This window comes from Carassius gibelio, chromosome A7 (assembly GCF_023724105.1).
Source record: "Carassius gibelio isolate Cgi1373 ecotype wild population from Czech Republic chromosome A7, carGib1.2-hapl.c, whole genome shotgun sequence".
In the NCBI taxonomy this organism is placed as follows: Eukaryota; Metazoa; Chordata; class Actinopteri; order Cypriniformes; family Cyprinidae; genus Carassius; species Carassius gibelio.
Genome location: NC_068377.1, coordinates 32,901,451 through 32,914,798, shown reverse-complemented (window position 1 = coordinate 32,914,798; position 13,348 = coordinate 32,901,451). Strand labels below are relative to the sequence as shown.

General features: G+C 32.7%; 2 protein-coding genes across 4 annotated transcripts; both read right to left on the bottom strand.

Moving 5' to 3' along the window:
* Positions 1 to 37: 37 nt before the first annotated feature.
* LOC128017303 (uncharacterized) lies at positions 38 to 2,484 on the bottom strand. 3 transcript variants are annotated; one of them, XM_052602623.1, is made up of 6 exons: positions 2,416 to 2,484; positions 1,903 to 2,253; positions 1,702 to 1,812; positions 1,396 to 1,545; positions 1,269 to 1,303; positions 38 to 792 (listed from the first exon to the last, which is right to left on the bottom strand). In XM_052602623.1, exons 1-6 carry the CDS (start codon positions 2,456 to 2,458, stop codon positions 685 to 687), a joined length of 798 nt encoding a protein of 265 aa, XP_052458583.1. In that variant the 5' UTR covers positions 2,459 to 2,484; the 3' UTR covers positions 38 to 684. The 3 variants fall into 3 exon arrangements, with proteins under 3 accessions (XP_052458583.1, XP_052458584.1, XP_052458582.1); XM_052602624.1 differs by having other exon boundaries at positions 1,702 to 1,731; XM_052602622.1 differs by having other exon boundaries at positions 1,702 to 2,253.
* A 7,500-nt stretch (positions 2,485 to 9,984) lies between these two features.
* LOC128017528 (uncharacterized) lies at positions 9,985 to 11,910 on the bottom strand. Its single transcript, XM_052602936.1, has 6 exons — positions 11,880 to 11,910; positions 11,374 to 11,724; positions 10,877 to 11,236; positions 10,490 to 10,579; positions 10,351 to 10,391; positions 9,985 to 10,125 (listed from the first exon to the last, which is right to left on the bottom strand). The coding sequence occupies exons 1-6, from the start codon at positions 11,908 to 11,910 to the stop codon at positions 9,985 to 9,987; spliced, it is 1,014 nt and encodes a 337-aa protein (XP_052458896.1).
* Positions 11,911 to 13,348: the final 1,438 nt, after the last annotated feature.

Sequence of the window (13,348 nt, the reverse complement as noted above, 5' to 3'; positions counted from 1 at the left end):
CACCCCATTGTTTCTCCATAGTACTTTTATAAAAAAAAAAAAAAAAAAACTGTTCCAAAGCAGCTTTACAAAGACCTAAAATGCATGTTTGACTTTATTGTGTCTTTGAACATGTCTTTTATTGATAACATCTGAATTCTATTATTGACAGACATTTAACCTGGACCAAAAATTATTAAACTTGATTTTACCCTCATTTTAGTTCTCTGAAGATCCAGGGTTTAATGAAGCATGTGACAATCAGTCGGGACTGTAGCTTTCTACGTAACCATTTGACTGAAGTGTATGAAAGTGACTAAGCAGATCTACTATTGATTATGAGCAAGAAAAAAACATTAAATATTATTATCAAAACTGGTATGTTTGGGACCATGAAATTATTTTATAAAGGCCAACTGCATCCGAGCTGCATTCGAATTGAGATTCAATATTAAAAAATCACTGATGTTTATTTGCAATATAAATTCAAGGACTTTGTGATCTAGAGTCAGATTAAATTAATATCAGGAGTCGAAGTAAACTGCAATGCAATTTTAATGAACTTCACCATTATGTACAACAATGCAAAGGAAAGACAGATCTCTGATCGCCTCAATTACATTTCTTTAAACAGGTTTACTATTTTGCTGTCAAAAATAAACCATAGGTAATAAATTAATAATATGTTTGAGTTTGTTTTATTTTTCAAGTGGTATCAGTGTACACAGAAATTGGGTCCTCAGTATGTCGTCCTGCTCTTTTGGGTCTTTGGTTTGAGAAATAAACAGCAGCATATTCTACTGAATCATTTTCCTGCAAAGAAGTACAAACATGTATACCGGTATGTCAAGATTCGAATCCAGGTGGTCATATAACAACTTTATTTTTGTATTCTGGAGCCTTTGATGCTGTTTTCCGTTTCATTAGACTCCAAAATAAATTCTACTTTAAAAGTAGTAAAATGCAACTATTCATGTCCTTAGTACCCAACGGAATTAGAAATAATATTGTTCAATCAGAATCAAAAGATAAAAGTTGATACCACACACACACACACACACACACACACATGCACACAAACTACACAAAAAGCCTTATATAGCAGTAATTAATAGTAATTAATTTAATTTAATTAAAGTAATTAAATATTTTATTCTTTATGATAAAAAAAAGAAAGTGTGATCTGGTATAAAACAAAACTTTGCTTGTTTTCATGTCTATAGTGAAACTGGGATTGTTTTAAAATAGTTTTTCTCAGTCCTGAGTGTAAAATAATCTTGGTAATTTACCTTGTCATCCTGCTGTTGTGATTGACATTCAGCAACTGACACAATGCAGAGAAAAAGACAATCAGTTGCTCCGAAGATAATGCAAGATTTAAAAAGTAGGTCCAAAGCCATGTTTTATAGAGTTTACCTTTTTTGTGCTTCTGTCTTCTGTGTTCCCTGATAATCCCCAAAATAAGGGAAACGATGCATGTAAAAGAAATGATTCCACCAAATAGAAGGGTCAGTTTGAAATAGATGTCTCTAGAACACTCCTCAGACACGGCTGATTGCTCATGATCTGTAAAGGAGTGGATATCATTATAATTAAACCTTTCAAGTGATGCTACAAATATGTATTTATTTTCCTCCATAATCTGATTAGAGATTAAACAAGAACATTCATATATTAAACACCTGCAGTTTTAACTTTATTATTGAAGGTAAAATAACATACCCTTTTTTGAGGTTCCTGTGTAATTTTTCTCTGTTATGAAAACAGCTGGCCAGTCATTTATCATTGTGGCATTTTCAATTGCATTTAAATGATGGTGTTTTTCAATATTTGCTATTAATGACAAAGTGAGAATAAAAATGTGATATAAACAGTAAATAAAAACTAGAGTAGAGTATAGGGAGAGAGGTTCAAAAACATTACCTTTTACTTCAAGTCTGGTTCCATTGCCGAATTTCACATCATAATCTGTAGTTCCACAAAAGTAGAATCCAGAATCAGACATTTTCACTTGCGTGATTGTTAGGGTGGTGACTTTGTTGAACAGATCCATGACCAAGTGATCTTTTGTGAAATTGTTGAAATATGTTGGCTCAACCTTCCGAAGACTTTCGGTGTATAACATGTACACAATAGTAATGGGTACAGCATCGTCTGATTGTTTAAACCAGTACAGATATCCAGAAACATGGATATTGTGTGAACACCACATAGTGACTCTCTGTCCTGGATGAGTCTGTGTACTTGCTGTTGAAAACATAACTCTGAGAAGACCTGAAAATCATTAAACAAGAAAAATAAAACAATAGGACACCAAAAAACAATATCATTAATTAAAATAAGTGTCTCCACATTTCAATGACACCTGAAAATATTCTGAAATATTTATTTCTTTATATTATAGTGTCGTAGTCCACAATGGAAAATAACTCTTACCCATCTCAAAGAGAAATAAGGCCACAGCTGAAATATGTAACATTTTTGCACTTCTGAGTCAAAACAGAGCTGAAGAGGAAATTAAGTGGGCGATATAGATGTTTTTTATATAAGGAGGAGTGGCTTTTGGCACAGTCAAACTATGGTACCCGTATGTGATATAACTGCAAACAAAAAACTGTATGCTCTGATGAAGGCCTATACGGTTAAGTTAGTGTCTTTTATTTTTTCTTCAGTGCTCTGAAAATGTTTGCTACTTTCAATATGAATTAGTTTAGCAAATGGAAGCATCGACTAATTTATTTTTCAAAGTGTGGCACCAGGTAACTTCAATATTTAACCTTTTCACAATATTCTAATTTTCTGAGATCCTGAATTTGTGATTTTCCTTAATTGTCAGTTAAAATTATCAAAATTAAAAGAAATAAACATTTAAAATATATCAGTCTGCATGTAAAGAATGAATATAACTTATAATTATATTCTATATTATATAATATTCTAATTATATGACAAGCACCTGTATGTTCTTGGCCATCTGTTGTATTATCAACTGATTATCTGTAATCTATCATTTTTATATTGCATTTAAATGAGATGGTTTCACATTTGCTTTGAGAAACCTACTGTGTATCTTCTAAAAAAGGTTGCACATCTGCTGGACTATATATGATGTGACACTTAATGATGGGCATTGGACCTATCGAAAATCTGTACAGTAGACTTGCTAAAGCACTTTGAAAATCAAATAAGGTATGCAGAACCTATGAGTACCAGTAATTTCCGTCCCTCACTACAGCCCTCTAGTGGTTTTGAAAATCATAGCTAGCACTCTTCTTTTGTCTACAGAAATACTTGGCTGGATGGTGGGTGGACCTGGATTAGGGAGTGATGACATGAAGTTTTTAAAACACAAATGCTATAATGCTTCTAAAACATGTGCAGAATGCTTTGCCCCATTAAAGGACCAACATTTACAATTTCAGTTTTGCTGTAGGGCTGGGATAAACGATTGTTTTTTAAACGATTAATCTAGCGATAATTTTTTCGATGCATCGATTAATCTACCGATTCATTTTCCCAGACCGATTCGATTTCGATTATCTCCCCATTAATTGACTACTAACAATTTCTACATGTTGATTTACATATCTGAATGAAAAAAACATGAATTCCTTAACATTGCAATATATGTGTATTGCTCTTAAAATTACAAAATAAAAGACTGACTAAGAATGCATTACTTTGCACTTGTATAGAGATAGCATTCAATAAAACCTTAAAAAAACACATAGCTTACTGAAACAATCTTACTGAACACATAGGGCCTAGCTTACTGAAAAAAAGTTCTTCTTTCAGATGAAAATAACAACTTGATGTCCAGCATTCAATAAAAATGTCATGGAGGAAAAAAAAATCTCTGAATGCTCCATGTGAAACTTTGGCGTTCCTCCCTTTTTCTATCGTGTGCTAATGATTTTGGTTAATATGCACGAGGGAGAGGGAGAGGGAGAGAGAGAGAGAGAGAGAGAGAGAGAGAGAGAGAGAGAGAGAGAGAGAGAGAGAGAGAGAGAGACTTTTTGAAGACTGAGATTGCGCCCACAGCCGGGGCTCTCTCTCGTACGCGCCCTATTCTACATCACTCACCGATCAAATAAGGCTTTGACAGCCGCCAAAAAAAAAAAAAAGGATCAATGCAGAAAAACCCCTGGATTGGTTATATAACGTTGGACAGAATGTTGATCCGGCCATTGCGTATATTCAGCGCACATAAGGTAAACGTTTTGCAAACGTTTTTTAGAGAAATAAAAACAGGTCGACGAATCGATGCGCATATTTTGCGTCCTCAACGCGTTGTCCCAGCCCTATTTTGCTGTCCTTTTGCAAGAAGTAAAAAGGAACTGGGATATTTCACCAACAGGTTTCTTAATTTTATTTGTACTTTTCTTAAGGAGCTTTGTGGGACTTCACACAGATGATGTGTTCATGGAAAAGTAATTTGCCTTTCATCATTCAACTAAAGTTCAGTCAGTGTACTGTTTGAGTAAATGAATTACTCCGGGATATTGGTTTGTTTGAACTCAGAGGAAGTGTCAGCCACATTAAAAAAGTTAACAGCTTAAGTCATTTGTGGATTAATGTGCATTTGAGATGCAAACCGTTTTAAACGATTCAGTTTGATTTGATGTACTGGTTCAAAAAGATCCGGTTACATCGAATAATTTGTCCGCGAACCGGATATCACAAACTGCTTTGTTTTGAACTCTCTCTCACAACAGACACTGAAGAGAAGACAATGCTGACTAAATCATAGTTTTTGCAATTTTTGGACTAAAATGTATTTTCGATGCTTCAAAAAATTCTAACTGACCCTCTGATGTCACATGGACTACTTTGATGATGTTTTTATTACCTTTCTGGACATGGACAGTATACCGTACACACAGCTTCAATGGATGGACTGAGAGCTCTCGGACTAAATCTAAAATATCTTAAACTGTGTTCCAAAGATAAACAGAGGTCTCACGGGTTTGGAACAACATGAGGGCGAGTTATTAATGACATCATTTAGATTTTTGGGTGAACTAACCCTTTAAGTAATCAGATAACTTATTTCAAGTAACTAGTCAATTAATTTTTAATTTACAACAAAATATCTGAGTTACTTTTTCAAAAAAATCTCCTGTCCTCATATTGGGAGAAATTGGTACAGAGTACAGAGGTGTTGTGTGTGCTGTATGAAAAAGTACAGAGAGTACAAAAAGTACAGAGGTGTTGTGTGTGCTGTGTGAACATGTAGTTCTAGACTAAATGTGTATTAATTCATCCCACTCAAAAAAAAAAAAAAAAAAAAAGATTTTGTATTCATCAAAATTTATTAAAACAGTGAAATGCAAACTCAGAATATGATACAATAGCTAAATGCAATAGGTAAATAACACAAATGTGTCTAATCCCATTCTATTAAATAATGTCTTTGCTGCTGACCTTTAATGATACAGTTCAACTATAGTAATAAGCAAAAATGACTTTAGATAAACTAACAATTGTGCTTCATTGCTTGTTTGTTTTTATTGCTGAAGAGTGTTGGACCTTCTTCTCCTGTGTTCTACTGTACAGACGTGTATTTACTTTTCCTTCAGCCTAAGGTTTATTCATTAAACTTTTTGGTCTGAAAGGGCTTTTATATTTGCTATAAATAGAACTTCTTATATTAAAAACAATCAAGCCCTGCTCATATTTAAAAAGTAACACAAAAGTAACATGCCCTACGTGTAATAACTAGCACAGGCAATAAACATATACAGCCTATGCTCTCTTCCCGATTTTCCAATGTTTCATATATGTTTACATTTTATTTTGATGGACCCCTTAATCAATCGACTATAAGCAATTTTCCAACTACATGCCAACTAACTCTCATTAGAGTATCAGTGTGCTCAAGAATGGTAGAATCTACTATGGTAGAATAAGCTGATGTACTTGCAAAAAAATACAAAAATAAAGTGTTAGCATATATTTACAGTAGCAGACATACTAATACTCTAATGACCACTAGTTGATATAGCTGACGGGTACCATCAAAATAATCACACTGATATTACAATACAAATAGTTAAAAGCAAATGTGTCATATTACACATTCAACTGATCTGATATCTGATCTTATTGCTGTTTCAGAGAGAGAGAAAAAAAACATTATTATTATTATTATTACTACTAGTACTACTACTTGTAAGTGGTCTTTGACCCCTTTAAGTAAAGTGGCATCATAAAAATGGCAAGATACTTATAATATATTATAAGGTTTTTTTGATAATGCATTATGCATTCATTATAATGCCTTAAGAATACCCTTATAATGTATTATAAATACGGGCTTCACAGAAAGTGTTACCAAACAGTTCTTTTTTTTTCATCATGGTTAGAAAACAAAAAATTAATGGACTCAAAAGTACACAGACCCTGTTGTCACACTGTTTACAATTTTGGCTTCTTGCACTGGTTTTGATTGGTTAGAGTCATGGTGAATGGTGCCTTCTCTGCTTCCCCTGCGGTCTGTGTTGTCCTGTCATGTTCAGTTGCTCGTGGTCTGGCCAATCGGCGCTGATCGTGGCAGGGGTGCGCAGATCACGAGCTGATTCTTCCCCACCTGACGCTCGTTCCCCCACTCCCTTATATGTCTCTGTCTATCCCGCACCCTGACAAATAGCTTGGACTGTAAAGCAAACTGAATTAAAAAAATACATTAAAAAAGTCATGAATTAAAAATCTATGCTTTAAAAATATTTTTGAAAAGATGAACAATGTTTGCCTACAAAAAAGCAAGGATAATTGCACTGACAGCATGCATCTTTTCTAAGCATTAGCTCATTGTGAAGAATGAGAGACACAGGCCATCGAAAAGGAAAATGTTGTTTGAACTGATTGGTAGATGTTGTCAGATGGCAGAGTTGCCTTTGATTGGTTAACCAACCCTTTTTTAGGACAGATTTTGACATCATACTTTAAACCCACTGGTGTAAAGTTTCCTATCACAAATTTATAACAATAAAAATGTTAAAACCTTATGAATGCATTTCCCTTTTTTTTTTTTTTTTTTTTGACTGCATTTGTAATGTAGGTTTGTGTTCAGGCTATCTTGACTTTGTGAGGGGAGATAAATGGAAGGCATTTGCTCAGTGAATGCACAGCAACTTTCAGCACAGCAACTTTATCTGCTGTGTTCCTGTAGCTTAATCAGTTGATCATAGCAGTAGTAGCACTAAGGTCATGGGTTAAATTCTGAATGCATGAACTGAAAAACAAAAAACCTTATATACATTGTCATGAAATGTTAAGAGATTCTGACTTACAAGAGAAAAATTGACATCGGATGCTGTTGTTTCTGGTGGAGACGGGTCAGAAACTCCTGAAACATATTAAAAGAAGAGAAAGTAAAACAATGATGTAGAAAATAAATTATAGGAATGAAAACAAGAAATATTACCCAAAACTGAGCCCTTCCAAAATGACAACATTTAAACGTCATTTATTGATTGAAATGTACCTGTCTTCTCAGTCTTTTACATAGCAGTTTGTTGATTATTCCACTCAAGAGCAATATGAGAGTATTGAAGAAAAACACCACATGGTAAGGCCAGTTGAGAATTTGAACCTGATTTTCTAAAACATATCTGAAACATTATGGTTATGGAAATATTTAAAGAATAAGCTAGCACATCAGTAATGTACAAGAAAAAAATAACTGCAATTAAAAAAAAAAAAATGTTTATGTTGAATCTCAAAATGATAATTCACAAATCAACGAATAGTTTAGGGACCAATTCACTATTAACAAGTTGCTTATTAGCATGCATATTACTAGCATATTGACTGTTTATGTACTGTTTATGTTAATTTATGTATATTTTAGATCCCCTAATCCTACCCCATAACAGCCCAACTAACTATTAATAAGGAGCAAATTAGGAGGTTATTGATGCAAAAGTCATAGATAATAGTTAATAGTGATAATTGGTCCCCATGTGACCGTATATGATATATTATACACTGTATAATATATTATAGATAAGAACTAATATAAAATACCTTTTAATTTAGAAGCATTAGCATCCTACTTTGTATGATAGGTGTACATTAGGTGCTTTTCTTTTGCTAAATTCTTCTAATACAGAAACTTTAACAAAACTTTTCTGTTTGGTAGTAATCAGTGAAGTAGTTCTTACCTATAAAAAGAAGACACAAGCATCTACAAATGGTTAGGTTACTCTGCATGCATTGATAATGTAGTAGTCCCATTGAACTTTAAATATTAAAATTTAAGTCATTATGTTTCATATATATTACATGTTTTACAAACATTCAGATCTATTTTTTCACCTACAGAGGAAACCACAAAATAGGCCTGTTGTAATAAACATATCTGCAGAACTTAAGTACAGACAGTGTAATATGATTAAAGAGGAAATTAGCTTCTGTTGAGTATAAGAGTTTCAACAAGACCACTTCTCACATGATCAGCGATCTCAGAAATCTAAGGGGGACAGGCTTTGAACTGTGCCTTATATAGACCACATATACATATAGATAAATTCACCTTTCACCTAAAGAGGAGCTGTCATTAGTGTGTGAAAGTCTGTTAGGTTTTAACATTGGTGGTGAGGCTATGGTTCCTGGTGCAGTCCTCTCATATTAGTGAGTAAAATACCTTCAAAAATGCCATAATTTATAATTCAGTAATATGTATTTAAAAGAAATACACAAATTAAAGAACCCTACTGTGGCTTGTTAGATAACTCAGAGCCTAATCAACTGAATTACTGAAGTCAATTACAATGTTCATTTTGCTTTTTGTTAATGTGTTAAAGTCTTGCACCAGTACTTGCATCTTTCTCCATTGATGGCCATTGATACTTATTGTGTAGTAAAACTGTTTTTAAACTTTGTTTTTAAGTTTGTTCTTTTGAAGTCAGTCTATGAATTTGAATAAAAAATTAAATGTAAATCCTCGGCTGGTGAAAGGTCTTTGCAGGTAAGAGTTCAGTCAATTTCACTGTACACACACACACACACACACACACACACACACACACACACACACACACAATGTAATATATGTAATATATATATATCAATGTTATTTTGAACCTGTATGGTAAATTATTTACAAGTGGTCAATTCCATTTAGTAGGGTTCATTTTAACATGAAATGGACTTACATTTTCCCTATGTGCTTTCTTTCGCAGCTCTAGACAAGTTTGTTTTTGTTTTGTTGTGTTTTTCTGGCATATTGTATTATTCTGAGCATGTGCATATATTGGTTGGGCCCTGGCCTCTCAGACAAAACTCAGCAATGTTCAGAAAACATTCTCAAAAAATTCACAGTTATTTTAATTGTCTTTTCACGTAAACTGTAGGGAAATAGTAAAAAAAAAAAAAAAAAAAGGCCAACAGGAACAATAGGCCTCACTTTTAGGGGTCATCAAAGATTGTACATCAACATTATTTATTTATTTATTTATTTAGCTGTCTATTTTTGTGGTGCGCAAGAAACAAAGACAATGGTACATTATGTGTGTGGTGTTATTATTCATATTGTTATTGTTATTAGTAGTGGTATATTTTCATTTGGCTAGATTATTTTCTTCAGGTTTAGTATAAGTTGTGTGAGCTTTAACTGTCCAGGCTAAGTAGTATTTCAGTGACAGCTCATATCAAAGAAAATAATATGACATAAATAATAAAATGCAATAGCAAACACATATCTAAAAATAAAAAAGTGAATTTAATATTCAAAGATCTATGGAAACAGAAAATATCAGGCTATATAAGAAGATTTTATTTATTTTTTTGTTCTTCAAAACAGGAGTCAAGCAAGAGAAGACTCCTGTTATGTTGGAATTTTTTATTTGTTCCAACATAAATGCAGACTCAATGAATGACATCTTCAGACAACAGCCATCGTAACTGCAGTGCTGAATTAGATTATATCTTGTTTTATTAGTTAATCATGCATTTGCACATTTGGATCACTGACAGAAAGTTCAGAAAACATGTTCAGGTTTTTCAGTGTTTCTTCTGTTCAGACATGATCTGTGAAAAGACATCGGTATGGTGGAAAATGTTGTGTTGTTTAGCATCTCTAGAAGGCCGTGATTTACTGATGAAACTCACAGATGTGTAAGTCAATACATCTGTACCTCCATCCTGATAAAGAAAGATTCTTGATCATTTCAAACATTTCTGTTGGTAAAGCATGTTCATAAACTGATACATATTTTAACCAAAGTGAACTCAAGTGCACTGTAAAAAAAAAAAAAAAGTTCAAAAAATGGACAAGAAACAAATATAATATACAGTTTTTCAAGAAACTTCTGAAATATAGTAGCATCAAAATTACATCAACTTTGTTATAAAATAAAAAAGCATTACCTGAATACCTTCAGCTGTCTCTTGATAATGTGATCTGTTGACTAACACAAAGTAAATGATTCAAAAGAATTTTTCAAATAAAACTAGGAATAGGATTTAAAGTAAAACATGATACCTGATGAGCTGCCTTGGTCTTCACATTGCACAGTCACATGTAAGATCATTATTATCATAGAAATGATGTTTGATGACACCAATAGGAGAAACAAAGGATTTGTCAACCTGCTATCTGTGAGAGAGAGAGAGAAAAAATAAAAAGTTTGACACTTTTAAATCTTATTGGATGTCAGTATTGCTAAAAAAAAATTGCTAAATAATGTTGAGACAATGTATTAGAAATATATTGGTATTGCGTTTTTTTTTTTTTTTAAGAAATTATTATTTATTAAAAATTATTCTGAAATAATGAAATTGATATTTTTACCATATCAACTTAATATGATAACATTACCAAGCAACGAATTGAAAATATTACAAGTATCAATAAACAAATTGTAATTCTCTTAAACGGGTTTAAGGGATTTACCGGGCGTTGAGTTGAATTCCAGATTAGTTCCATTTCCAAACATGATCTTTCCGCACATGAGAACAGCACAGTAATAAGTACCAGCATCAGAAAGGCTGAGGTTCCTCTTTGTAAGGGTGTGAACACAGGATTGTTTAGCAGAATCATCTTTACAGATCTCTCCATGTTTCCTCACATCTCCATCAGTGTAAATGATGCCAGGACTGGATTCTTCTGCAGCCTCTCTGAACCAGTAAGCATGGTGTCCTCCTTCACATTTCTCATCTACCATTTGGACTATACATGTGAGCGTAATGTTGTCTCCAATGTCAACTTTATCTGAAATAGGCTTCTGAAGAACCATTGTTGAGTTGTGCTCTTCTTTAAAGCAAAACAAAAAGGCATTTAAAATGTCTTTTATAAGATTTTATAAGAAGTAACTTTTATAGTCTCTTCATTAGAGTCAATATTTATTATTTTTAGCATAAATATAACATGTAATGAAGGTTCAAACATACCGTGAAGCATCAAAAATGTTCCAGGTCCGAAAGACAGTTCTCCTAAAGTTATCAATCCACAAAAGTATGTTGCTATATCTTCCTTTTTTGTAAAGGAAATATGTAAATGATAAATGCCTCTGCCTATAGTTACATTAAAACGACCATCATCATATCCATCAGTAAATTTAACCTTTATCATGTAAATGTAACTTTTTGAAATGATTTGAAGCTTCATTCCTATCTCCTGCTTGTACCACATCATATTGTTAAAATCTCTATTGGGTAAGTAGCACTCAATAGTGACATTATCACCCAGTTTAGAGGCTTGCAAATGTCTTGGCTGCTCAATGCCTTGTGCCGCAACGCAACCTGAATCAAAAGAGCAGTAAATGTGTTACACAAACCTTTTATGTAAAATTCATTTTATAATCAATTAAATATATATATATAATTTCAAATAAATAAATTCACTATTAGATGGATATTTTTACTACATGCAGTCAATTTAATCTATGAATACTTACACACAAAGGAGAGGAATAAAACTGCGCTCATGTTGATTAGATTTGCTAGAAAAGAATAAAGGGTGGCAAGGTGCACAATCTAAATAACAAAATCAAATGGGACCTGATCCAGGATGTGATTGGTTATTCTCAAATATTCTCGTATGACAAATTTCATTGGCTGTAGGTTTTGGGTGTAAGGTGACACTCTCAGAAGCAAACGAAATGTGTCTTCTTATGAACTCCAATAATGAAAACATAAAAATTTTAAATAAAATCTATATTATATAAAAAGTTACTAACAGTGAAATAAGAATAAAGAAAAATACCACTTTAAATAATGAATAAAGTTTAGATTATTTCATACTGGCTATGAATTACTTGATGCTATTTATTTTTAAATTGTAGCTAAATTTAAGTAACTTTGGGGAAAAACTAATTAATTAAACGTGTGTCTTAACTTGTGGTTAAAACCGCAGGAATTCTATGTGAGGGGTTGTTGCTTGGCCTATGTAGATGAGGTTACTAGGCTGTGTAGAGCTTAATCAGGCTTGTTTTTACATTAATTAGTATATTTTCTATTTATATTTTCAAAAGAAGTAGAGCTGAAGTACTGTATTGTTCCACGTCTTTGTCCATGGTGCTGAATCATGTTAGAGAAGTTTATAATGCTTAAAATCCTGCTTAAAAGAAAATATTTTTCTTTCCATATCATATTTTTAATTAACATATTAAACTATAAAGAATAGCCAAATGAAATGTGTCAGTTGTTGCTGTTATCATTGCTATTTTTTATTAACTGAATACCAAAAGTTAACTTATGTAATCTGAGGGTTTTTAATTTAACTTTATTTTGGTCTTATGGTTTAACATGATGTGCTCTCACATTTTAGAAAATCCACAATTAAGCTGTCTTCGATCATATGAGTCACTCTTAACAGCAAATATAACTTACTGCATGTACAACATAATTGTATTGCTAGGAAAACATTGTTTTGGTGGGTTGTTTTGATGCTTTTAAAACATTAAAACAAATAATTGATATTCAGTGTATGGTTAAGACTACCTTGAGAGAAAGAGGACAATTGTCATACTTGTGAAAGTAAAAAAGTTTTTACGTTGACACTTGTTGATATGGAAACTTCTGACCACAGAAATGTGAGCTCTGCTGGGGGCTTTCTAAATGCTTTTTTTCTATTTTCAGTCTTACAGGTTGGCTGCTTATTGAGCAATAGGTAGGGCACCAAGTCAAAAACCACAATGTTGCATCAAGCTACAGCCTGTGCAGAACAGTTGCTCACATTTCTTTAGTTCAGAAGGTATTTTTGTTCCTCTAAATGTAAGGTACGTTTATTAGCATGGATAAAATCCAAAGATCAAATTCTACTCTGCTTAAACAGCTTTGGTCTCTCAACTGATTTAGTTCAGTTTTTGCATTGAAATTTAATTGAACTTATATTTATAATTATTCATTAAAATTGCTTTGCATT